This window comes from Cupressus sempervirens, chromosome 3, assembly GCF_028749045.1.
Source record: "Cupressus sempervirens isolate cs-2001-9-10 chromosome 3, ASM2874904v1, whole genome shotgun sequence".
In the NCBI taxonomy this organism is placed as follows: Eukaryota; Viridiplantae; Streptophyta; class Pinopsida; order Cupressales; family Cupressaceae; genus Cupressus; species Cupressus sempervirens.
The window spans coordinates 582,519,463-582,543,747 of record NC_143120.1 but is presented as its reverse complement, the minus strand read 5'-3'; the positions used below and the strand labels follow the sequence as shown (position 1 = coordinate 582,543,747).

General features: G+C 37.1%; 3 protein-coding genes across 3 annotated transcripts in view; 2 read left to right on the top strand and 1 right to left on the bottom strand.

Annotated features, from left to right (window-relative positions):
* The window catches only part of LOC149567761 (Protein kinase superfamily protein), a 258,969-nt gene that overhangs the window by 90,833 nt on the left and 143,851 nt on the right, over positions 1-24,285 (bottom strand). Inside the window, exon 12 of the mRNA XM_089821023.1 lies at positions 23,429-23,513. Coding sequence (XP_089677149.1) covers positions 23,429-23,513 — 85 coding nt within the window. The remainder of the gene's footprint in view (positions 1-23,428; positions 23,514-24,285) is intronic.
* On the top strand, positions 8,889-10,199 carry LOC149567763 (uncharacterized). The gene is made up of 2 exons (XM_089823392.1): positions 8,889-9,349; positions 9,541-10,199. The coding sequence occupies exon 2, from the start codon at positions 9,573-9,575 to the stop codon at positions 10,197-10,199; it is 627 nt and encodes a 208-aa protein (XP_089679518.1). The 5' UTR covers positions 8,889-9,349; positions 9,541-9,572.
* On the top strand, positions 10,189-12,833 carry LOC149567762 (uncharacterized). Its single transcript, XM_089821018.1, has 5 exons — positions 10,189-10,567; positions 10,683-10,835; positions 10,984-11,384; positions 11,522-11,927; positions 12,062-12,833. Exons 1-5 carry the CDS (start codon positions 10,354-10,356, stop codon positions 12,640-12,642), a joined length of 1,755 nt encoding a protein of 584 aa, XP_089677144.1. The 5' UTR covers positions 10,189-10,353; the 3' UTR covers positions 12,643-12,833.

The window sequence follows — 24,285 nt, the reverse complement described above, 5'->3', positions numbered from 1 at the left end:
TAATTTAATATTATCGTGTTTATTCTTATATTTTATCATTTTTTAAAATGAACACATTAATCTTAAATTAGTATTATAATGGAAACTATATTTTAACTCCTTTATTTATAATAATATTAGTATGCTTTAATAATTAACATTTCATTAGTTAATTTTAAAACATATTAATATTAATATAAATCATGCAATATTATCTCTATTAGTTTTAAATATATCAAATGACCAAAGCTTTATTCATTGATATCTGTAAAACTAATAAGAATAGAGTTCAAAATAATCACCCTCAACTAATATAAAAATAGCATACATGGCAAAAATAAAAATCCGACTCCCACTCACAGATTTGAAATTTCATGAAATGTGACAAAGGCAAAAAATAAGGGGAAGGCAAAACGTTGTTGTTTTGTTCATTTTCTCATTTTGCATCTTGCATGGGAGCAAGAAATAAGGGTTTCTCCAAACCCTAGGCGCGGCTATGATGAAGCTCTGTGATTTTTTCCTTTGCTGGGTCGGATTTTTTGCTTGGGAAGGAGCCATTTCCATGCATTTGCTAGCTGTTCTATTGTTGAAGACGTCTTTCTTGATGACAAGACTGAGCTTTCCTCTCCTACGCAACTTCAATCTTGCTTTTGAGCAAGATTTCTTCCGGGTTCTTCATGGTAAAAACTCCATTCTTGGCTGCAATTTCTTTGCATCTGTATATGCTTATATTTGCTATGATGAAGCTCTGTGATTTTTTCCTTTGCTGGGTCGGATTTTTTGCTTGGGAAGGAGCCATTTCCATGCATTTGCTAGCTGTTCTATTGTTGAAGACGTCTTTCTTGATGACGAGACTGAGCTTTCCTCTCCTACGCGACTTCAATCTTGCTTTTGAGCAAGATTTCTTCCGGGTTCTTCATGGTAAAAACTCCATTCTTGGTTGCGATTTCTTTGTATCTGTATATGCTTATATTCGCTGCAGGTTCATGTGTTGTTGTGAGCTTTCTTGACACCGGTTATTTGTCTTATAATCTTCTCCAAAAGTGAGCTTAATGCAGATTTTTGTTGTGCATTTTCTATGTATTACATATGGAGTTCAGATTTGAACTCGTGGACGCCAATATTCAAGTCTTGAACGGCTCCTTTTCTTCACAACCGAGTGTTCATGGTCTTGGTTATGGCCAAATCTGGGTGAGGTCATTCCTTGCCATAGACGTCATGGGTACGTCAGATTTTTCTCTGTGCTGGACGGCTTCTCAGGCTAGGCACTATTTCTTGCTATATTACCATGATCTCATCACCATTTTCAAAGGGTCTCTCCTTCAAGTGCTTGCTGTGAGTATATAATTGACCTCTTCTTTTCACACTCTGTTTCATATATCCGATAATGCATAAACATGGGGAAAAACTAGTAGATCTGTATGGTAGCAATGTTGGTTATTTTATTTCTATGGATAGCTCTTGCAGATTCTTTCCATGGGTCTATTTTCTCTATGACTATACATTAGCCGTATGCTGAGGTAGCATCAATAAATTCGCACATGTACACAACAATTTAAGAGGCATGTTAAATTGGTAACAGTATGCAGTCTCAAAAGGCCCATCTTGAAAAGATGAGGAAGGGAAATTTTGCTTCCAAGTTTCAAAATGGTCGTATCATAAAAGTTGACATGCAAGCAAGTTATAATCAAGCTGAAAATGATGTATTTGTGTCTCAAGATCATGAAGTTAAGAATATTGTTCATAAATGTTTTGTTCTCAAGTTTGAAAAGGAAGTTCTCATAAACAATAAAGACTTTCCTAAGTCAAAATTTTGTGAGCAATACATTGATCTATGTAGTGCAGGCATGTCCTTACGGAAATCACATGAGCAAGATTTTTTTTATCATCCTGAGGTGTTGGTGATTGATGAACCAGTCAAGCAAGTTGCAATTAACAAGAAGATTCCAGAACATGTTCAATCAAGGGGATGTCCAATTTGACATCTTGCATGGTTGGGAGCTAATAGAAAGCTAGAGATTCCACATGAACCTAAACATGAGAATATCATCAAAGAAGCATGTTTAGTTCTGAAGTAGTAGGTTCAATTCATGGACCTATCGTAGAGCAAAAGTACACATGATTCATCTCATAAAGGCGAATTCTTTCATCTCTTCCAAGAGGTGTTGCATCAGGCATTGACATCATTCCTTCAGTTGTTCATGTTCCATGAATATGAAGTTGCATGCGAACATGCAAGGTGCCGCAAGCTACTGAGAAATGGTAGCTATTTTGTTGAGCTGATAAATGGTTTCACATGAGAATTAGCATTATCAGCTACTTTTAAATAGGTAGGTATTTCTTTGCTTTTAATAAGTGCGCTTGCACATTTTTATTTTAGCTGAATTTGCTTTTCTTTTCTTTAGTCGCATTAGATTTTTGTTTTTTTGGTTGCCTAACTCTATAGCCCAATGGAATGGATGAAGACACTTAGAGAACTAGATTCTATGTCACTTTTTGTACTCATCGAATTGGATGTTTCAAGAGAGAGCCATATACTTTTCCAAGGTATCTTACAGACAAGATTGTACTCATGGAATTGGCAAGACAACTCATGGAGGTACAAGCTTACCAATACAATTTGCATCAGCCAGGGGTGAGGATTTCATCAAGCAACCCCTTGAAGATTGGTGGGTACTCTTTGGATACCTTGTCTAATGCAAAGAACATGAATTTGAGCTTCAAAGAATCACATTGAAGAAGTTCGCAGCCAAAAGTGGCTTTGACTCAAGAGGACTGCACAATAAGATGAGGAAGGAATTCCTACACATACACTACCTATAAGATCTCTACATTGATGTCCGCACCGAAGTGGATTTATGGCACATGGACTACACTTTGTTAATTGTGAAACAAATTGCTGATTTCAACTTAGCGGTAATCCCTATTGGGTTTGAGGATGATGATAAAAATTTGGACCCCGAATATATTCAGCATAATGTGGAGAAATTACCCATTCTTCCTCCTACATGGTCATGCAAAGAAAACACCTCAATTTGGGATCGTTTTCAATACATTCTTTCCAATACCAACACCTAGATGAAAAGAAGAGGTCTCAAGTGCATCAAGATGAAGCTTGGGAGAGACTTTGATCCTGTTGGTTCAATTGGGATGAGATTTGAGATAGAGGGATAAAATAAAGATGGGACATCATCATTAACGTTTGAACCTCCTATTCAAAGTTTGCCCAAACTATCCATCAAAGGAGGGAAGGACTCAAGAGTACTTGAGATAAAAGGGATTCAAACTCAAGCAATCCTAACTCACTCAAGCAATGATGATACTAGGAAATCAAAGGAGCCCTCACCACTAGTTCCATGTCCTCTTGAGGTTCTTGTAGCAACATCTCTTCCAGATTTAGCACCTGTATCTAATGAATCTCCAGATTCACCCTTGAACACAATTGTTGATGCATTTTCCAAAGATCTACTAATTGAAGATCCTGTGGTGATAACACAAGCCTTTCCTATGTCATCAGTTGCACCTACATTGGAAACAAAAGACTGTGAGAATGTGTTTGACACATATTCTATGTCCATACCTTCTATTCCACCTTAGTCTTTGGCTTTGCTTGATACGACTTCAACCCAATTTGAACAATTTATGACTAAAGTTACACATAGTAGTCCTTCCTTTGTAGCCATTTAGATTGAGGAGTCTGCTAGTCACTACAGTTATGCAAGGTAATCCAATATGAACCATGGTGACCACTAGTGCAACCAACACATCTTCTTTCAACCTTCCTCCATGGTTGAGCACTATCACGCAAAAGAGAAAGAAAGAAGAAATCCTACCTGAAGAGTTTGACAGGCAAGTGTCCAGACCAAGGGTTGCAAAGAATAAAAAACTAAGACAGTTTCTCTTGTGGTTGATGATAACAACATAAAGTATGCGGAAGTTGTTGAACCTCTTATTGAATACTAGCAGAAGAAATACATCTTGCTAATTACAAATTTTCCAAAACTGAACTTGGAAAGCAAACACGATTGGGTTGCAAAAAAGATGCTCAAGATGCACTTGACTCGTTACTTTTGAAAAATGACAAGTGGGAAAAGAAAATATATGTTGAAAAAGAGAGAATGTGCATCTTTTGAAAACAATTGAGATAAAGAAACTTTCTTCAACAGAAAGAATTAAAAGAAAGGCACAAATTCTAGATGAGTAGACTGCCAATATTGAGTCACAGGATGTTCAAGTCATTCGAGATATCTATAAGATGCTAAGGAAAGGAAAGAAAGTTGCTGCCAAATTAAGTGATATTTAAGAATCACTTAAAAGACAATTAGAGTTGCTAGATGGAGACATTGATGCTTAGAAGAGCATGATGGAGTTTGATTTGGATTCCTTGTGTGACTATGAAGTCATCTCATCTGCTGAGATGTATCATGATTACAAGCACCTGATGACTAACAAAGAACAACTTACGCAGCAACTCATGAAAGATAAGATAAGATAATAATATTAATGTCCAACAAAAAACCACAAGGGTTTATGGGACTGAGCATACAAACAAAAGAGCCGACCAAAGCAGGTGCGAATCAAAACAAGACGCACAACCAGAAAAAACCAAGGTAAGGATTAAGGATCCTTCCTTGTTACAAAGAAATCAGCCAAAAAAGGGTAGAACCATGAATGATCCAGAGTCTTAGATCCTCATCGAGAACCACTGGATGAATGTCGTTGCCTGGAAAGACTAGTATAGTGTCGGACCGATCTAGAGTGAATAGTGTTGGATGGCCTTTTCGCGCCCCGTGGAGAAGATAGGGGAGAGAAAAAGGCAATGATGAGCTGGTCTGAAATATGGGCCTAAGGTATGAGTGACTGCAGGGTATCTTCATGGAGCTAGGTGGCTTCTCGTAGGTAAAGTGCAAGGCAACACTAGTCAGTATAATTAAAGAAATCTAAAAGAGAAAAGCAATCTCTGAATAGGTAGTAAAATCTCCCTCTAATCTCATAGTAGATAGGACAGTGAAATACAAAGTGAGTCTTAGTCTCCACCTCTGCAAAAGTACATAGTCGACAAATAAGGTCCTCTCTAACCATATGGTGATCAGTCTGAACTTGAAGATGGTGAGAGCCAACTCTGAAAGAGCCCAAAGAGAATCTCAAAGTGTGACTCCAAAGCCAATAAAGATAAGCAGGGCAGACAAAAATACCATTCTGAATCTCAAGAGAATGCTTAGCATAGAAGGCTATCTTCGAACATAGTCCGCTAGGAGGATTGCGCCAAGTAGTGATAATGTATTGTTTACAAATATCCTGTCTAACATACTCATTCAACTCCTGACGTGAAGGAAGGAGGTGACCAAGAGCATCTAGTGGAAAATGGTAATGTACTATCTATAGATATCCTGTCTGACATGCTCATTCAACTACTGACGTGAAGGAATGAGGTGAGCAAGAACATTTAGCGAAAAATGGTAAGGAGGGAGACGATCAATCTCGATCTCGATCGAACTCAAGAGAGAGGTGGCCTGAGCATACCAATAGCGAGATTTAGTGCTAGTGTTGGATCTCATAACTGTAACAAAAGAACAATATGCCAATTGAGAATATCTGTGTCAGTCAACAGCCGAATCCGTAAAGCCTTGAAGCTAATGGAGAAACCAGACCAAGTCAAAAATGGCCGCAAGTTTGAAACGATGAGCTCCAGACTCAAGCAAAACAATGCTCCGAGTGGTGAATCTGTGACATTTGATGTTATGCTGTAAAAGCAATGTTTGAACACGCTCAATAGAGGCCCAATCAAAAGCAAGAAGATGAGGTCCCCAAATGACCAAGCCATAGAGAACAGTTGGTCAAACCAAGGAGTCGAGGAGGAACAACTTGGACGAAATGTCTTGAAAACGGTGTCTGAAACACTATCTCTCGAGCATGGACAAAGAGCCCATGCCCTTACTAACTCTGGACTGAATAGCTGGTCTCAGGCTAAATCATGGTCTTGAGAACTTAACCCCAACATACATGTAAGAAGTAATCTCAACCTCTTGACCCTGAAAGAAGAAATGAAGATGAGAGGTCTTTAAACAATTAAAGATCATGACCCGAGTCTTGGCCCGAGTGACCACGAGCTGACGTTGATCACAAAATGAAGCCAAACCATCAATGAGTCTCTATAAACTGTCCTGAAAGAGGCCAAAAGAACAACATCATCAACAAATAGAAGAATGGAAATCAAGACCTGATGTAAATAACATCCATCCCCAGGCTATGAGGAATTCGCAAGGAAATCCTCAAGCTCATCAATATATAATCCAAAAAGGGTGGGAGAAAGGGGGCAAAGCTACTTCACCCCAATGGTGCTCTAAATCGAAATAGAAAAGCCCTCCGGAGTCCTGAAACGACCAATCACCTTCTCATACAAACGCATAATAGTAGTCAACAACATATCTAAAATTCCAATCTCGCTAAGTTTCTGAAATAAGGCCATCTTAGGGATAGAATCAAAAGCCTTGTGGAAGTCCACAAAACAACAATAGACTTTCTCAGAGCGGTGTCTAGCCTCCTCAATAATAGCCCGCAACATAAGACATGATCCATAGTTTAGCAGTTCACCCAAAAACCAGTCTGACCTCTTGCTCTACACCCTTTCCTATCAACTGCCCTAGATAACATAGATAACATAGTGTTCATAGCAATGGCATAAAGTTTGGCAAAGTATGCCTGATCATGATAATCTTGCAGTTACCAGGGTCAAAATCAGACCCAGGCTTATGAATAGGGTAAATCACATGTTGCGACGAGGACTCAGGAAATCTAGTACAAACTACTCTATTAAGGAGTGTAGGAAGATAGGAAACAAGGACCAAAGTACCAAGTTTGAAAAGTTCAACCTAGAAACCTTCTTCATCCGCCGCTCGACTGTATCTCATGGATCTGATGGCCTCATAAATACTAGAGGAGGTGAATAGATGACAAAAGGGAGGTGGAGTGAAATGAAGAAGTGGCTGCCCTAGAATATCATAAAGCATAAAAGTGAAAGTCAAGGATGGAAGATGGGGGAAACTATAAGGGAAAAGGGTATGCCAAAAGATTTAGGGATTCAGAATAAGCATGGAGAGAAGCAGCAAAAGAACATTTCTTGTGGTGAAGAAAATGAAGGTAGGAGGAATGTAGGTGGGTGAAGGTAGGGGACTGAATCTCAAATGCTAAGCAAATAAAGCAATGAAATTCTTTACAATCAGCATCAAACTATTGGTTCACGGGAAATGTATTCCAACACTTAAGACCTGAGACAGGGAGGAAAGAGGTGCAGGATAGAAAGGAGAGCGGACTCCCAAATAGCAAAAGCTAGTAAATCAAACATGTCAGAGGCCGCAAATGAATCACTAAAACTAGTAGGTGCCAAAAGTCTCTTAAGGTGGTAGGCAAAGAGCTCAACATCTCCCTCGGGGTAGCAGAAGCGAGTAGGGGTGTAGGCAATATCAAGCGGGATGAGAGGGGATTGGGGAGAAGGCGACAAACGGGAGAGTTGCACACAGCAATGCAAAGAAGAGCATGGTTAACAAAGGGGAGATGAGAAATGGTGAAACTGTGAATGGAAGGAGTGAAGGAAGAAGAGGTGATGACATAGTCCACAACACTCGCACCACCACAATAGGGCCAGTAGGTAAAGAGGTTAGACCTAGGAAAAGATGATAAACCGTTCAAAATCAACATACCAGAAGACTCACTGAGCTGGAGGAGGTGGCAACCATAACAAGAGAGTGGTGCAGGAGCATCATCCAAGTTACGCTGAAGTCCCAGACTGTTTGGATCTATCTCAAAAGTACAGATTGAATCAGAGCCCCGGTCATGTATAGGTATCTAGAGATTCCTGGTTTGGGTGTTGAAGTATTCGAGAATAATGATGTCACCCAAAGCTACAAATTGTGAGATACTCTCCTGAAGGTCACTAAGAAGGATCCCCATCCTCGGCCTCATGAATGGCATATGGAGAAGATGTCGGTGGAAGTAACAAATGAAAAGAAAGATGTCCCTCTGACAGTGATTCTGATGACCAACACAAACCCACATGAATATGGCAAAGGCATCGAAATGAACCACTGATGTGTAGCTAAAAATATCATCTCTAATCAAACAAGAAACACCCTCAGACCCACGGACCCCACTGGATGTACGAACCTCCTCTCTACAAACAAACAACCACTGGTATCCACGGCAACCAAGAAGAGGGAGCATGGGACTCTCATGGGTTTCCCTAATAGCCAAAATATCAGCAAACCCCACCGCATCATGGAAGAGACTAGGTAGTGAACACAAAAAGCCATTACCATTCCAACAGTGGACAAGAAGAGATGAAGGTTTCCTCTTGTCAGATTGCTGTCTAAACTGTCATGTGGTTTTTGAGGGCTGCCTCGCCTTGCATTCACTAGGAGGAGAATCATGAACAACTAGTTTAAGATTCCTAATAACTACCCATTTTTCAGCCTGCCTAGTCTCTACCACAATTCCCCGAGCATGTTTCAGCTCTGTAACTTGTGCCTTTGTGAGATCTTCGTCAAGATAAATCTTAGAAGAGAAAGAGAACAACTGTCTCTTTGCTCTAAGAGCATGAAGCCTATCAGAGAAAGAGAAGAACTTTGATGAAAAGGGCTTCTCCAAGACCAAACAACACTTATCTAAAGTGATATCGGAGATACCGAGCTAGTCAGCGAGGAAAGACTGTCTAGTAGAAAGAGAATCAAAAGTGAATGAGAGACCACGGACACGCAAGTTGAGCTCTTGTGCCCATCGTACACACTCATCCTCAATCTTACCTTGGACAATCTTGTCTAAACTCAATCGGGATGCAATAGTACCAATGTTGGTGCAAAGAGAGGCCCGTGACTTCAGCTTATGTTCAGTTTCAGCAATCAGAGAAGAGCATAGTTCCAAAAATCGCCATGAAATCGCCGAAATCGCGATAAGATTCATGGCTCCCGATTTTTTTGGAATCGGAAATCGCTGGTGGCGATTTTTTCGCGTGAATCGCCTGAATCGCCAAAATCGGCGATTCATGGCAAAAATCGCCAAAATCGCCATCGTGAATCTCCAGAAATCGGCCGCGGCAGCAAGGATAGAAAGTTCAATTTTTAAAAAAAAACACATGTTTTATTTGCTTTCTAAGTTGACTTTCCTCTTTGTTATAACCCTAAAGAGCCTTCTATTTGCTTAGTATGAGTAGAAGAGAGGAAGAGTGAGAGAGAAGAAGAGAAAAGAGAATCCATAGGTTTCCAACCGGCAAGAAGGAAGAGCACCAAAGAGATCAGAAGTCCATTTGGGGAGGCCATAAATTGCATTGGGAGCATTAAGGAGTCAATATCAACACTCCTCAACTCATTTGCAAGAGGTAAGTGTTGGTTTTTTTTTTGCATGTTAGTGTAGTATGCATTTTTTGTTAAATTTTTTTAGTGTTCATTTGCAAATCTTGAATGTTTTTTATTTTTAGTTTTACTAAATTGCAAACTAGGGTTTGTTGTTTTGTAGTTTTTGTTTATTAGTTGCAAACTTTGATTTTTTACATGAATTTTTTTATTGCAGCAGCCCTTTGCTTTCATTTTCCAATTTCCACAATGGGTAAAAAAGATGAATGCTGGAAATATAATGAAGAGTTTCCTGGGAGAACCAAATATCAAACAAAATGTATATTTTGCAAAGAAAAAATAAATTCGGGAGGTATCTATAGATTGAAATACCACATTGCTGGCATACCTGGCCATGATGTCACAGTTTGCACTCAACAAACCGCTGAGGCAAAACGCTCTTGTTTAGTGGCATTAGAAAAAATTGAACAAGACAAGTTGACTAAGAAAATGCAACTTGAAGGGTTAAGAGGTATTGGCTCCCGTGCTCCCACATCCGCAACCGCATCTACATCTGCAAGTGCATCTGCATCAGCTTCCGCATCCGTAGGTTGTGTTGGGGAGGGTTCTTCTAGGCCTCCTTTTCATCCTAGTGCTAGTGCTCATGTGAGTGTTAGTGGTAGTCGGTCTCATACTGAGACAGAGTCCAACACCAACCTATTGCGGCCTAGAGTGCGGAAAAGCAGAATGGATAGTTACTTTGTGCCCCGCACTACTCCTGGCTCCCAACCCACGCTTGAGGGCATGGGTTTGAACAAGGAGATTCATGATGCTGCCAGAAAAGAGATTTGCAAATTCTGGTACTTTTGCAACATTCCATTTATTGCAACCAGGTAATTGATTCTTTTTTCTTTGTTATCTTCAAAGTTAAAGTTAAAAGTAAAAGTAAAACTTTAATTATATCTACTTGTTTTATGATTTTAGTTTTTGACATCTAAATTTCTAATCAATATCATTATCTATTTGTGACAGGACTCCTTATTGGCAGAACATGATAGATGCAGTTGCCATTTGTGGTCCGGGGTTTAAAGCCCCAACTGAGGCTGAGTTGAGTGGATACCTCCTGGAGGAAATGGTTGAGGATATGAGGCATGAGCTTGAGGACAACCGAAAGGAGTGGATCGAAAAAGGTTGCACCATCATGACTGATGGTTGGACAGATAGGAGGGGAAGAACACTCCTCAATTTTCTTGTATCCTGTGGAGGTGATTGATCATTCTACTTTCCTACATACATAATTTTGAATCGTGATTGACTATTTCAACTTTTGATTTGTTGATTGCTAATAGTAATTATAATTCGTTGTTTTGTTACTTGTAGGATATACCATGTTCCTCAAATCCATTGATGCTTCTGCTCATGTAAAAAACGCCACATACTTATGTGAGGTTATTGAGGAAGTTATAGCAGAGGTGGGGGAACAACATGTGGTGCAAGTGGTGACGGATAATGCAGCAAGTTATGTTGCTGCAGGTAAACTTTTAACTTTTTAAGTTTTGAAAATAAATTTATTTGAATTTTGAACTTTTTCTAATTCTAACTTAGAATTTCTAAGTTTCCTAAGTTCTAAGTTCTAACATGTTTGAAATTTGAATTTCTAATTATCTTAAAATTGTTGTAGGCAAACTTTTGATGGAGAGGCACCCCACCATATTTTGGTCCCCTTGTGCAGCACACTGCCTTGACCTCATGTTGGAGGAAATTGGCAAACTTGAGTGGGTCAAGTCATGTGTGGAAAGGGCAAAAAACATATGTAAGTTTATTTATAATCATTCATTTGTCCTTAGCACAATGAGGAAGTACACAGGAGACAAAGAGTTAGCTCGTCCAGGGATCACGAGGTTTGCCTCGAATTTCATCACCTTGCAGTCCTTGTTGACATCAAGGGATGATTTGAGGAGCATGTTTGTTGGGCGGGAGTGGATTTCATCTTCCTATGCTACGACCACTGCAGGGATAGATGTGGTGGATTGCATATTTGATGATGATGGTTTTTGGAAACCTGCTAGAGAAATACTTAAGGTAATTTTATTGCAATTTAACATTTAATATTTTACAGTTTACTATGCTAATTGTTTAATGATTTAGTTTTACCTTATATTATTGAATTATTCTATGTTTAAGTTTTGACTCAAATTTTTGTTTTACTTTATATGTAGGCCACTGAGCCTCTTGTATCTCTCCTACGAACTGCTAATGGGGAGAAGCCCTCTATGGGCTACATATATGAGGGCATGGATAGGGCCAAGAAGGCCATTAGAGCTCAGTATGCAGGAGTGCAGGAGAAGTATGCCCCTATTTGGGACATCATTGATAGGAGATGGCAGAATCAGCTCCATAGACCCATCCATGCAGCAGCTTACTTTTTGAATTCGGCATTTCGTTTCCGTCCTGACTTCAAGGCGGATGAGGAGGTTCTCACCGGATTATATACAGTGATTCAGAGGTTGAGTACTGATGAGGATAGCAGTGCTGCAATTATTGAGCTTGATAAGTTCAATAATAAAGAAGGGCCACTTTTCTCTAGCAGGGTAGCCATAGATGCTCGGGAAACAATACAACCAGGTAAAAATTAAATAATATATTCAATGTTCATGAATCTAGATTCTAAACTTAAAGTTGATTATGTAATTTTAGAGTTAACTTGTAATTTGTAATTTATAAATGAGACTAATTATTTTTATTTTCCCTTATTTCAGATAGATGGTGGCAAATGTTTGGGGCCACAACCCCAAAACTTCAAAAAATTGCCATTCGTATTCTGAGTCAGCCAAGCAGCGCTTCTGGATGTGAGCGCAGTTGGTCCATGTTCGAGCACATCCACTCGAAGAGAAGAAACAGGTTGACAGTGCAGAGGTTGAATGATCTTGTCTTCGTTCATTACAACCTCCGTCTTAGGATCAGACAGATTTTGGGCACTGACTCCTCTCCGATCATTCTGGAGGAGATTGATCCAGAATCAGAGTGGCTCACAGAGGTTGTAGATCCAGTCTTCACTGAGGAAGACCGTGCGTGGATTGACCAGGTGGATATAGAGGCTGAGGCAGCTAGAGCACGTTCTTCAGGCATTGGTAGACGCACACGTGCACGCACAGACACAGGCCCTAGCGACATTCGTGAGCCCATCTTATATGCGGGAGATATGGCTCGACAGTCCTCTAGGACCTACATTAGACGCCTTGCTACTAGGCAGACTGGATACTCAGAGGCTGAGGCTGAGGCTGTAGCCGAGCTTGAGGATGATGTTGAGGATGATGATGACTATGAGCCTGAGGCTTGAGCTGGAGCCTTGTTTTTATATTTTGTTTACAGATATTGATACTGAATCATTGATAGACATATGTTTCAAAGTTTCAAACTTTCATGGATCTTCATCTTAGATTCTTACATAAATTTATGATTTGATGTCTTATGGATCATCTTACATACATTCTATGATTTAAATCATTATGATCATTTGATTTCTATTTACTTCAGCTAGCCTACAATTTACATTTTAGAATCTTAGATAACATAGTTACGTATGTGATGGATTTTATGTTTCATGTTTATGTATGTTAAGTTTTAACTTCTATTTGATGATGTTATAGTGTGCTTAAGTTATATTCAATAAAGGGTGCATGAAATAAGTTTTAAGTTGTTAAAATCTTTAAATTTAAAGGGTTTTTTCAAATTTGCCGATTCATCGCCGATTCATTGCCGATTCACGATTCGATTCGGCCTTGCCGATTCCGATCCGATTCTGATTCACGTTTCTTTGGAGAAGAGTGTATTGTGGCCATTTCAGTTTGTTGTTCCTTGATTTTTTCCAATCCATCCAGTTGACAATGACAGATTCTATATTGGACTTCAAGCCCACAGTTTCAAAGATGAAGGTATCGAAGAAACATTGAATATGTGAGATATTCAATCCTGTAGCTTGTTTGAGTTTTGTAATTTCTTCCATTAGTGCAGCAAGCTAGTCTCTTAGCAAAGTATTATCAGTTTCAAGTTTGCTCACACATTCACAAAGACGCTGGTAGGTCAAAGTTTGATTTTGAGAGCAGCCATCACCAGTAGTCATGTTTGTTAGCACACAAACTGATTGTTTGCAATAAACAATGAGAGGGTTTTTCTATACGTGAAAGGCATCAAACTCCTTAAAAATACTACACTAGCGAACAAATATGCATGCACTAGCAAGTATGGCAGAGAGAAAAGAGATAATACAATTGCCTATAAGTGAATGACAGAATACGCAAACTCCTTGAACCCCACACCAATAGCATGCATCTAACAGTAACCATGACAGAGGGTAGAGAAATGAAGGGCTAGTAAAGAAGAAGAATATGGAGAAAGGAGACCCATGGAGGAAAGCGAGAGAAAGTTGTTGAATCAGAAGACACACAATGATGGAGCAGAAGGCAATAAACTGAAACACGTGAAGGCTAGCAAGGAAGGATGGACGAGGCATAAAAGTTGTGCAAGCATAAGCACTAGCAAGCAATTCGAATGCAGGAACAAGGAGAAACAACCCTAATGTAACTTGAACGCAACCCGAATGCAGTAAACCACCAACAAGCAAGTCGAACGAAGTAGCCCAAACATAATCCGAATGCAGGAAACCACTTAATAGGAACAACGATCTCTATTAACACTGAGAGGGAGGTCAATCACAGGAGAGGAAGGTTGGTCACGAGAGAGGAAGGTCGATCACGGGAGGGGTCATCAAGGAGAAGATTCTATAGGAAGCTCATCTAAGGAGAACCAAACTGTAACTCAAGAACCCACATCTAATTCAAAGGCTGTATAGAAAACTAAAATTCTTCCATTGCATAAGCTTCTAAATCATTGAGAATAAATAGTAGATTACTCTCAAGGTACAACTCCATTAGAATAACATGAAATTCTTGACAACTTAATTAAATAAATTAAGTTTAACACTAAATATCTTTAGCACCTCCATTAGAAAGATGCAAAGGTAGCAGTAATCATGAATAATGAAAAAAAAGACATGATCAGCGAATGTTACAAAAAGCTGTCATGTGGAGTTATCACTGAGAACAATGAACTCAAGAAAGAAGAAGATATCCTTACAGGGTTCTTGGAAGCTATTCGTTTACAACTTGAAGCAAATGATTTCAATATCAGTGTGATGACTGCATTTGCAAGGTGGAAGTGTTCAGTAGATGAACTACAGAGCAAAAATGAAGTTTCCAACAAAGAAATTTCAGAAGCAGGAAGTACATATTGAAAGATCATAATGGTTGTTGAATACACCGGTTAGCTTGATGTTGAAGTTGTAACTCATTGCAAAAATTTGCAAAGATAGTTGAGACTCTATGAGCATTTCAATTTTTTTAGATGTCTTAGAGTAGGATGAAAAAGATTACATGTAAAGAGCAATTATGTTGTAAGTACAGGATAACATGCCCATGTACTATCAGCTCATGTAGTCAAGTTGCATCGCATTAGGCATGCAACTTTATATAAATTCAAATTAATTAGTTAGGAATTTGTTAGAGAATAAGTCAAGGTGGTTGAGCAGTTCCTCTTTTCCCTCCACTTTTCTCTCTTCTATTTTCTTTTATAAAGGAGAGAGCTCATTGTATAAGGGAAGCTAAGAAGTGTTTTCCAATCACTGTTGAGGTAAAGTGATTCCATTTAATCCCCCTTACAGTTATTATTTGTGGTTGCGAGTATTGCATTTCTGGAGTTTGATTGGCATCTTCCATTACTGTACTTATTGTGGATTGGAAGATATATGTTGGCTAGAGTTATCTATATTCTGCCATTGATTGAGAAGAGGGCTGATAGCTAAAGAAAATCTCATGCTTTGGTACACCTAGGGTATGGATTTTGCCATCATTTCTCAGATTTTTTCTGTAATTTCTCATTGGCTCTTCACACACCTAGATTTCTAGTTACAAGCGTTGAATTCTAGTGGTCTAAAGTCCTGTCAAAGGCCACATTAATGTCTACTGTTTGACATGTCTATCTCTGTTAAAATGTTGGAAATTGATCTACAATTGGTTTGCAATTCTGGTCATGGATTACTAGGCAGCCTGTTGACATTCTCTGCTGCTGTTTGCTTGTTATTGGGAGCTGTAGTTGCCTGTGGAGTTTGGGTAAATTCTAGTGTCACCCTGCTGAAGGAATTCAGACACCATTGGAGGGCATGATTATGAGTTCGCTATCGCCAAGTTTGGTGACCTGCTGATCATCTCTAGGCATTGCTGCTGTTGGGAAATCAGAATCTATGTGGAGGCACTTGCTAGTTTCTTAGGAGCACAAACAACTTCATTATCTCAACTGGATGTCAATTTTTGTGCAAATTGATTTGGATCTGAAGTCACAGGTTTTTATTTATTTATTGTTGTTGCAGCATTGCCTTAAAACCCAAATTGCAGATTGACATAAACCCCAATAACAAGACATTTAGTTTGGTACCAATTATAGTTAATTATATAATTTGGCCATTTTTCTGCTAGCTGTATTTAAGTAAATGAAATTAATTGCTAGATCTATTTGAAACTGATCAATTAGTTGTAGGTAGTGCATATTCCAATGTGGTGTTTCAAATTTAGGAAAATAGCGTACTTTAAGTAGTGTGAGTTGGGTTGGGGTTTTTACACTTGCCAAAACTTGTTGTACTTTGCAAAACTGAACCTCAAGGAATATTGTCAAACAATTTTCATTAAATTTTTATGGTTGTTGCTGTTGATTTCAATTTGATTGTTATTGCTTAAAGTGATAGCAAATAAGCTTTGGAATGATTGCAAGAATGTCAACTCAAATATCTATAATGCAGATGCAATTTATTTTGGGTTTCAAATGCAAAACATAAGACCAACACATGAGAAATGGATACCTACAGCTCGTAGACATTAATGCAAACATTTGGCATGCAACATGGATACAAACAATTCATCAGACACTTGACATGCAATTTCATCACAACTTACTAATGACCAATTACAATACTGATAAACATGAATTCCCAAAATAAAAGGAACCTGTTAATCTCAATCCAAATGGACGACTTGCAACAAAGACATACACATGCTTGGACTGAATTGTAACTTTCAAATTTTGAATTAAAAACCCTTGTAGAATACCCTATTGTCCTGTATTTTGTCACCACAAAATGTAGGTAATAGTGCGAAACTTTTTCAAATTAGTTTCGCATTTCTTTGAGTTTATTTCATTATTTAATTGGTTAGTATTGATCAACCAATCGGTACCAATTGATACAATGAATCTTTTTATTGAAGGCCTTCGTCAAGTCTTTTTTGTTTTGCTTTTTGTCGAGCCTTTGCTTGATTTTTGAAGCTTTCAAAGTCCGTTTTTTGCTTTTGAGTTTGCATTTGTTTGTTTTTAGTCCTTTGGTTTTGCTCATGTCATGCCTTTCGTTTTCCCCTTCGATTCGGTCTAACCTAGAGGTCAATCAGAGTTGCCAGTCAAGAGATATGGTCATTTTAGTGCCTCAAAAATGGACATTTTAGGTGCAACAGCATGAATTAAAAATATGATGTTATATTTTCATTTTGACATTCACTTTTTGAAAATATAACATTTTACTCACTTTTTGTTATGTTTTGAGGTTACTTTTCATTTAAATTTATAACTTAAAATGACTATAGAACTATATAGTTACTTTTTTAATTTTTATTTTTTAAATCAAATACTTATATAAATGTCACTTTAATATAATGTTTATGTATTATATTGATTAGTATAATGCATAAATGTTATTTTTGACCCATATTGTTGACATTTTTATAAAAATAAGTGAAATGCATAACTTAAAAGCCTAAAAGTGGACATTTTATGTGCATATGCATGTAAAAAACTATGAAAAGTGGAAACTTTTCATGCTAATGCATATAAAAACTCATTTTGAAGATCTTTTTATGCCATTACATCAAATGCTTGTAAAAGTGGACCTTCTTGATGCAATAACATGAAAAGTTGAGTTTTTATGCTTGTGCATCAAAAAGGTGAGATATGTTTATAAAATATGTAAGTGACTCCAAAAAGTGAAATTTTGGAGACTTGCACATTTTAAAATATGTAATGGGCTTCAAAAAGTGAGATTATGATCAAAGACATATTTTAAAACATGCATTGGACTCAAAAAGATCCGATTTTGTCTTATTACATGTTTTAAAATATGTAATGAACATAAAAATGTCCTATTATGTGAAGAAAACATGTTCTTGCTCCAAAAACCTCCTATTTTGATCATAACTTTTAATTTTTTCCATGGATTTCGATGAAATCAGTTGCATTCAAAACGTTTTGGAGAGGTGATCATTTTGCCCTCATCAAAAATCAGTTTATTGCACCCAAAAATGTGTTCAAAACTCCCAAGTTAGGGCACAATTTTGCAAAAAACTCCATAAATCTTCAAATTTGGAACATGTTCTTGTTTGGAATCAAATCGTTTTGACCTTATTTGCTGATTCCATTACATTGTGATAATTATTTTGGTGTTAAAACACCAAATCGTTTTTGCTTGGAAAAACACGTTTTTGCTTAGAATGCCCGGAAAATTGGGGTTTTAATCCACTTTGATGTGTTTTAAAGCAACTTTTTTGCATTTGAATCCATGTATATTCATTTGGGGAAGTCGTTTTTGCATTCACAAGCCAAAAATGACTCAAAAACATGCAGTTTTTGGCCAGCCACGTTTTTGCAAAAACGGCCCAAATTTTCAAATAAAAAAGTCATGTTTTTGTTCAAAAAACTCAAAAAATTGCATTTTCAACCCATACATTTGATCAAAAGGGATTTTTTTTGAGTTTTAAATGCATGATATTGTTTTTGAAAACCATTTATTTGGCACTTTCATGTCAAATCCGACCATTGAATGTCCATTACATGCAAGTGCACAAAAAGTCAAAAGGTTGTTTGAAAATTCGGATTTAAGGGAGAATTGGTCTTAAGACTATAAAACTTGCTATTTTAGCATCTTTTCCTTCATTTTTGGCACATATTCATCATGTAAGTGGACCTCTTCTTTCTTACATTTTAATTCATGCTTATCCTTGCTGATTTTATGCATGAAATCATTGAATGGATGCCATTTGTGAGAATCTTTGCCTTAGAATGTGCATTTTCTTTTAAATATGAATTTCTCCTTCATTTTGATGTTTTTGGTTCTTCCCCAAGTTCTAAATTCGAATTTCATCTTTGGAGTGCATTGCATCTTGGCATGTTTTGAGTTGTTTTCAAAGGTTTGTTGTTTTTCTTTTGTTTTAGTTTGTGTTTGTTTGCCGGTTTTTCTCCATTTAGAAAAGTTGTAAGTTTTTTTCCCAAAAATTTGTTTTTCCTTCATTACATGCGAAAGCGTTATCATTTTTCACATTCCATTTCCATGTCATTACACCTCACATCTCATCCGACAAATGTGATTACATGTTTTTCACAATCATTTGCCATTCACACATGCATGTAATTCTATTTTCCACTTCTATTTTCATCCATCTCATTTTTCACTTTCATTTGCATGACACGATTACACGAAATGTCTTACGTGTAATTGCATCTAAAAGGTCCAATTTTGACTAAAAGTCACTTTTTGAAAAGTCAAAAAGATGTCATTTTCTCCTCTCCATATGCATTCACACCTCCATAAGCAAATACATGTTTCCGTATCTTTCCATACTTTTCATCTTAGCCTTCATCCGCATATGCATGTAAAGCGTATCTTTCACTCACACTTGCATCTCATTTCACCCTCCACCTTCCGTTACATGTTGCATTTACATGTAATCCATTTTCCGTGCAATGACATTTTGAAAATCGGCAATCTCCATTTACACGCATTCCCATGCGTCAAATACTTTACTTCAAAAAAAAAAAAAAAAAGGGAGTTAAAGGTGCTGATGGAAAGTTGTTTTCGAGTGTACATCCAAACATCGTCAAGAAGGTTTCCAAAGTATCAAAGACTCTAGTTTGTGCTGATCTACAAAGGAGAATTCACGACAACTTGAGCGAGAAAAGATGGATCACATCAAGTTTCCACATGATAATGGACAATTCATCAAAGAGAGCTAGAGGTTATCAAAAGACGCACCACTATGGTTATCAACATGAATGCAGCAGTACAAGGTATAGGAACTCCCAATCCTGTTATCATCTGGGATTGCATCGTCAAGTACAAGGCCTTTAAGAATTGTTTTTTACTCTTTCGTCTTCTTTCTTCTTCTTTCATGTTTGTAGTTGGAGAAGATGCATTACATGAAAAAGTGTAATTACATGTAATGCGAGTTGCATGTATGTAAAAGATGTAATACGAATTGCATGTGCAGTTGCATGTAATCCATTAGTTTCTGTAGTTAGACTTGGTCAAAGTTGGTTGAATTACTCCCACTTTCTCCTCCCCCTTTTTCTCAACTTCTTTGCCTATATAAAGGAGTGCCCCCTCATTGTAAAATTATCATTATCTTTATGCAAGAGAGCTCTGGAGAAATGTGTCAACAGAACTTTGTTTGTGTAGCACTATTTTGAGAGAAAGTGAATACAAAGGAGCATTTGAGACTTAACTTTGATTAAGTAAGATTGTTATTTGTGTGAATTGTAAGCTTTGTCTATAATTCATTCAAGTTACCTTTGATTCGTACTATCTTTTGTCATTGATATTGTATCTTGTGATTGATAGAAAAGAGTTAAGAAACAATTGAATCTCAACCTTTGACCAGGAACAATTGTGAAAATCCATAGCTATTAGCTTTTTCTGTAGCTTGGGTATTCGTCTTAATTTGCAAAATAGTTAGATTGTTGTTACTTTTAAGAGTCTTTGTGCCCTAATTGTAAAGATTTTACTATATAGAAGTACAACAGGACTTAAAGCCAAACTGGCACGTTTTGACTAGCCTTTGAGTTAGTTGAAATCTATCAGTATCACTATTTCCAGCTCGTGATAGAAGTGTAATTAGAGATTCACCTTGCCCATTATTCTCCTTACGAATAAGTGGATCCTTTCTTGAAAGTTAAGAAGAAAGGATAATAGTAACACCCAGTTTATAATCTCTCAATTTCTTGCTTACCTTGAGTTGATCCAAGAAACAGTGAGAAGGGAGAGCCTTCCCTTTAAGGTAGGAGAGACTCTGTCTCACATGCTGTGGCTGGTCATCCTATTTTGCGACTGAATTTTTACCCAAAACTGTCAGTTGCAAAATATCCACCCAACATACCCCACTCTGCTAGTAAATTATTCTTGGTCTCACGCGGACTGAGATACTAGAAGTTGTTGCCTAGGAAAAGAGTCCAGAATAGCAGCAGATGTGCATATAGATTTGAAGACTGAACCATGCCTTGAATTAATAATATTGTCCATGAATTTGCAGAAAATCAGAACACCTAGCAGCAGCAACCCAAATCACTGAATTTCTTCCACACCACAATATCTTCCTAGCCACAGTTGAACAGTAATGGAAGATGCAAATAAATTCTCTTCTTAGCCACAATAGATACAGTAGAGAAGTAATGGCAATTTTGTTATACTTCAGCAGCAAACATGCAAAGACAAGACTCAGAAATCAAAACCTTATACCTCAGCAAGGCCATGAAAAATCAGACCTTCAGGAATGTCACAAAGACAAGAAAATAAGATAATGAAATTATTGGAAGCCTTTGTCCCTCACAAAGAGCTCATAATTATAATCTCCAAATGCCCTTTTGTTTCCAAAATGTAACTTCACTTACGAAGCTTCTCCAACACAATAGAACTTTATAACATTCAATTCTGGGCTTACACATATAATTAATTAAATAAATGGCCCTTTCCTATGATGACTCAACCCTCAACTTAAGTGAAATTATAAAGCTTAATTATAACTTTATAATAAACAATTTAATGATTTAATAATAATTTGACCACTAAAAATATAATAACTCCCAAAATACTCATCATTTAAATATGCCGTCTAAAATAAGAGTCACATCTATAATTTCTCCATATGACCAAATGCACTTCCCAAAAATAGAAAGCGCCCATCTCAATCAGCACCCAGCTTATCACAAATAGTAAATACACAAAACTAAGCCCAAATGAAGTCCAATTTGAGTCAAATAAAGACCAACCTGTAGCTTACTAAATTGTGAAGACAAGACCCTCCCAAACCCAGTCACGGCCTCAGAAGACCCTCTATCCACAATAATTAGCCTATGAGAATCACAATAATAGGCTAATCTCTCAAACTCCAATGCTGGTGAAAATGGAGACATTACAACATTTGAGTATTTGTTGTTGTTCTTGAAGACTTTGAGCTTTAGTAAACAAGATTACTATAGTTTAATAGTGGCTGCAAGTACAAAGAGTTAAAAACTCTGTGTTTCAATTTTTTGTATATCATTTCAAATTGAATAGTTGATAAGAGACTTTGTGCCTTATTAGCTATTCACCCTTTTATTCGAAGAGGATTCATTGTGGGAGACTGTGGGCTCTTATTCTCAATCATATAAGTATAGTTGTAACTTCTATCTTAAAGTTGTTCTTATATCAACTTCTAAGCCACTGGTATTATTGTAGCAATAGATACCTTTTGTTAATCTGCAAATAGTTGATGTTAGAGCAAAATCATTCCTGAAAAAAGAGTAATTGATTCAAAGAACCACCCATTTGTCAATTCTAGTTAGGTTTCTGTTGTAGCCACCTACAGTAAGAAGGGAGCCTCCCCTATTGCTGAGAGGAGAGATTTATCTCACTACACCATTGCCTAAAGTTTCGATTTTGCAAGTTGTAGTTCTACTGACTTACAAAAAATTTAGCCAAGATGGAGCAGACCAATTAGAGGTTTGAAAGAACCAACAAAGTATAGCAACATAATCAGAAATTACAATAATGAAGACTCTCAAGGAAGAGTGCAATGTCTATCAAGGATAATCAGTTGATATAGAAAAAGTGATTAACACAACGATAAACATGCAGTAGTTGGTATTAAAGTAAGATGACTCACTAAATTGTTACCATGAAGGGATGCAGTAGTGAGAAGGCAAAATTCATGTGCTTACAACCAATCCCTTTGATACTACAACATATATGTATGGAGATGGAATTCAGCCTAGAGCATCAAGTGGATTACCTATTTTCTCCATCCCTTAGGATTTTCTCTTATGGAACTTCTGCCTTCTCAAGCAAGAACCATTTGCAAGCACATAGTTCTATATCAGATATAACACCATTGATTGTATCCTTGTTAAGAAAAATTGATATCGGACATTGCAAGTACCCAAATTCCATATCCGAGACAGTAATATTGTTACCATAAGCAACATATCAGTCACCATTGCATGTATTATAAAGATCAGATCACAAATAGCAACTGGATCACCACAGACTATATAGTCTTACCAGTCACTGCATATAATAAAGGGACATGTTTGACACAGCAACCTGATCATTATTAAGTGACAATAGAATATGTTGACAAGCACATTCTCTATTGTAATATCGGATAAGGTTAGGATTCTTGGACAAGGATCAATTTGCACAATCCTCCATATTGTATTGGATATAGTAGTGATCTCTATTTACATGTTGTTAATGGAATAATAAGTACCTTATGATTTGGAATTCTAGATAATTGTCCCTATTTCTTGATTTAGCCAAAAAGGGGGCATTTCACCATATTAGAGAACACACACAAGAAAAAACTCAAGACCCAAGACCGAAAAGATTAGATAAAACCAAACTAGATACAAAAAGAAATGAACAAAACAAGTTAAACTAAATACACACAAATAGAACTAAAGGAATTAAATATAAATAAAAAGTGGAATACAACAAAAAAGAAAAGCAAAGAGAAGGATATATATACTAAGTGAAGCCCCCATTGTTGGAATTAGAAGCACATTAGATAGACAAAACCAGAATTATGAATATCATTTATTTTACTTCCGTTAGTGATTCAAGTACAACTGAGGTAGATATTACTATGCTCTGCTTGATAAATCATTCCCTAAGTTACTTAGAATCTATATTTATCTATAGTAATATGTCATTCATATTAAAATACCATTATATTTACTTACTAAACTAATTTATGTCAAAGATGAAATTGCAATGTACATGTGTATACCTTCAAGAGTTGTAAATGCCCTTAGTACAAATGTGAATGTGGCCGGGAAACGGAATGGCTGATCCACCGCTATTGAAAACAAATCCTGCCAACAACATACTTTAGAGTACAACTTTGGATGATTTATTATAATCTATGAATTATGTAAAATGCTTCTTACCAATTTTATTGGAATGTAGGAAAAATGAATATAAACTAACAAGTTTAACTAATTGTAAAACAAGCTATTTATTTGCAGGATACAACCTCTTACTAACAAAAAATGCTAATAACATACTCAGTGTAAGAGTGCCATACATAAATTTCCATTTAACTAACATCATCTTAAATATTAACTCCCGTATGGTGCCTATATGCAAGGAAACCTATGTGATCTACCTTGCAAACAATTTCCTCAATTGGGTTAGGGCAGTTTATGACTGAAAGGCTTGCAATTCAGTTGCTTTATGAAATGCATGAATTTTGTTGGCATTGTTGGTCTTTTTAACTCAACTATTGTATGTTATCATACTAGATGTGCACCCTTCGCACCGTCATTTGTATGTGGAAGAGAGGGCGGGGGGTTGGTTGGTCTTGGTGTGCATCCATAGTCTATGGATGTGTTTGGATCTTGGATGCCCACTCAAGCACATCCAACTACATCCTTAGGATGTAGATGTAGATGTGCACTTGCGGTGGATCCATGCATTTGAGTGCCTACACCTAGAAAAGTCACTATTTGACCCAAAAAGGATTTAAAGTACTTTAAAAAAAAATTCCCCTTCAAAACCCTAAAACCCCCCTTTATGAGGTCATTCATACATAAAACATATCGATTTTTTTCTCTCTTTTCATTTAGTCTTCATTTTGGCATTTCA

What these genes read in the sequence shown, in the direction of transcription:
- LOC149567763 (XM_089823392.1), top strand. Translation starts at nt 9,573, where the DNA reads ATGGGTAAAAAAGATGAATGCTGGAAATATAATGAAGAGTTTCCTGGG.
- LOC149567762 (XM_089821018.1), top strand. Translation starts at nt 10,354, where the DNA reads ATGATAGATGCAGTTGCCATTTGTGGTCCGGGGTTTAAAGCCCCAACT. An exon ending in TTTTCTTGTATCCTGTGGAG is followed by an intron (nt 10,568 to 10,682) that starts GTGATTGATCAT and finishes TGTTACTTGTAG; the next exon opens with GATATACCATGTTCCTCAAA. An exon ending in CTGCTAGAGAAATACTTAAG is followed by an intron (nt 11,385 to 11,521) that starts GTAATTTTATTG and finishes CTTTATATGTAG; the next exon opens with GCCACTGAGCCTCTTGTATC.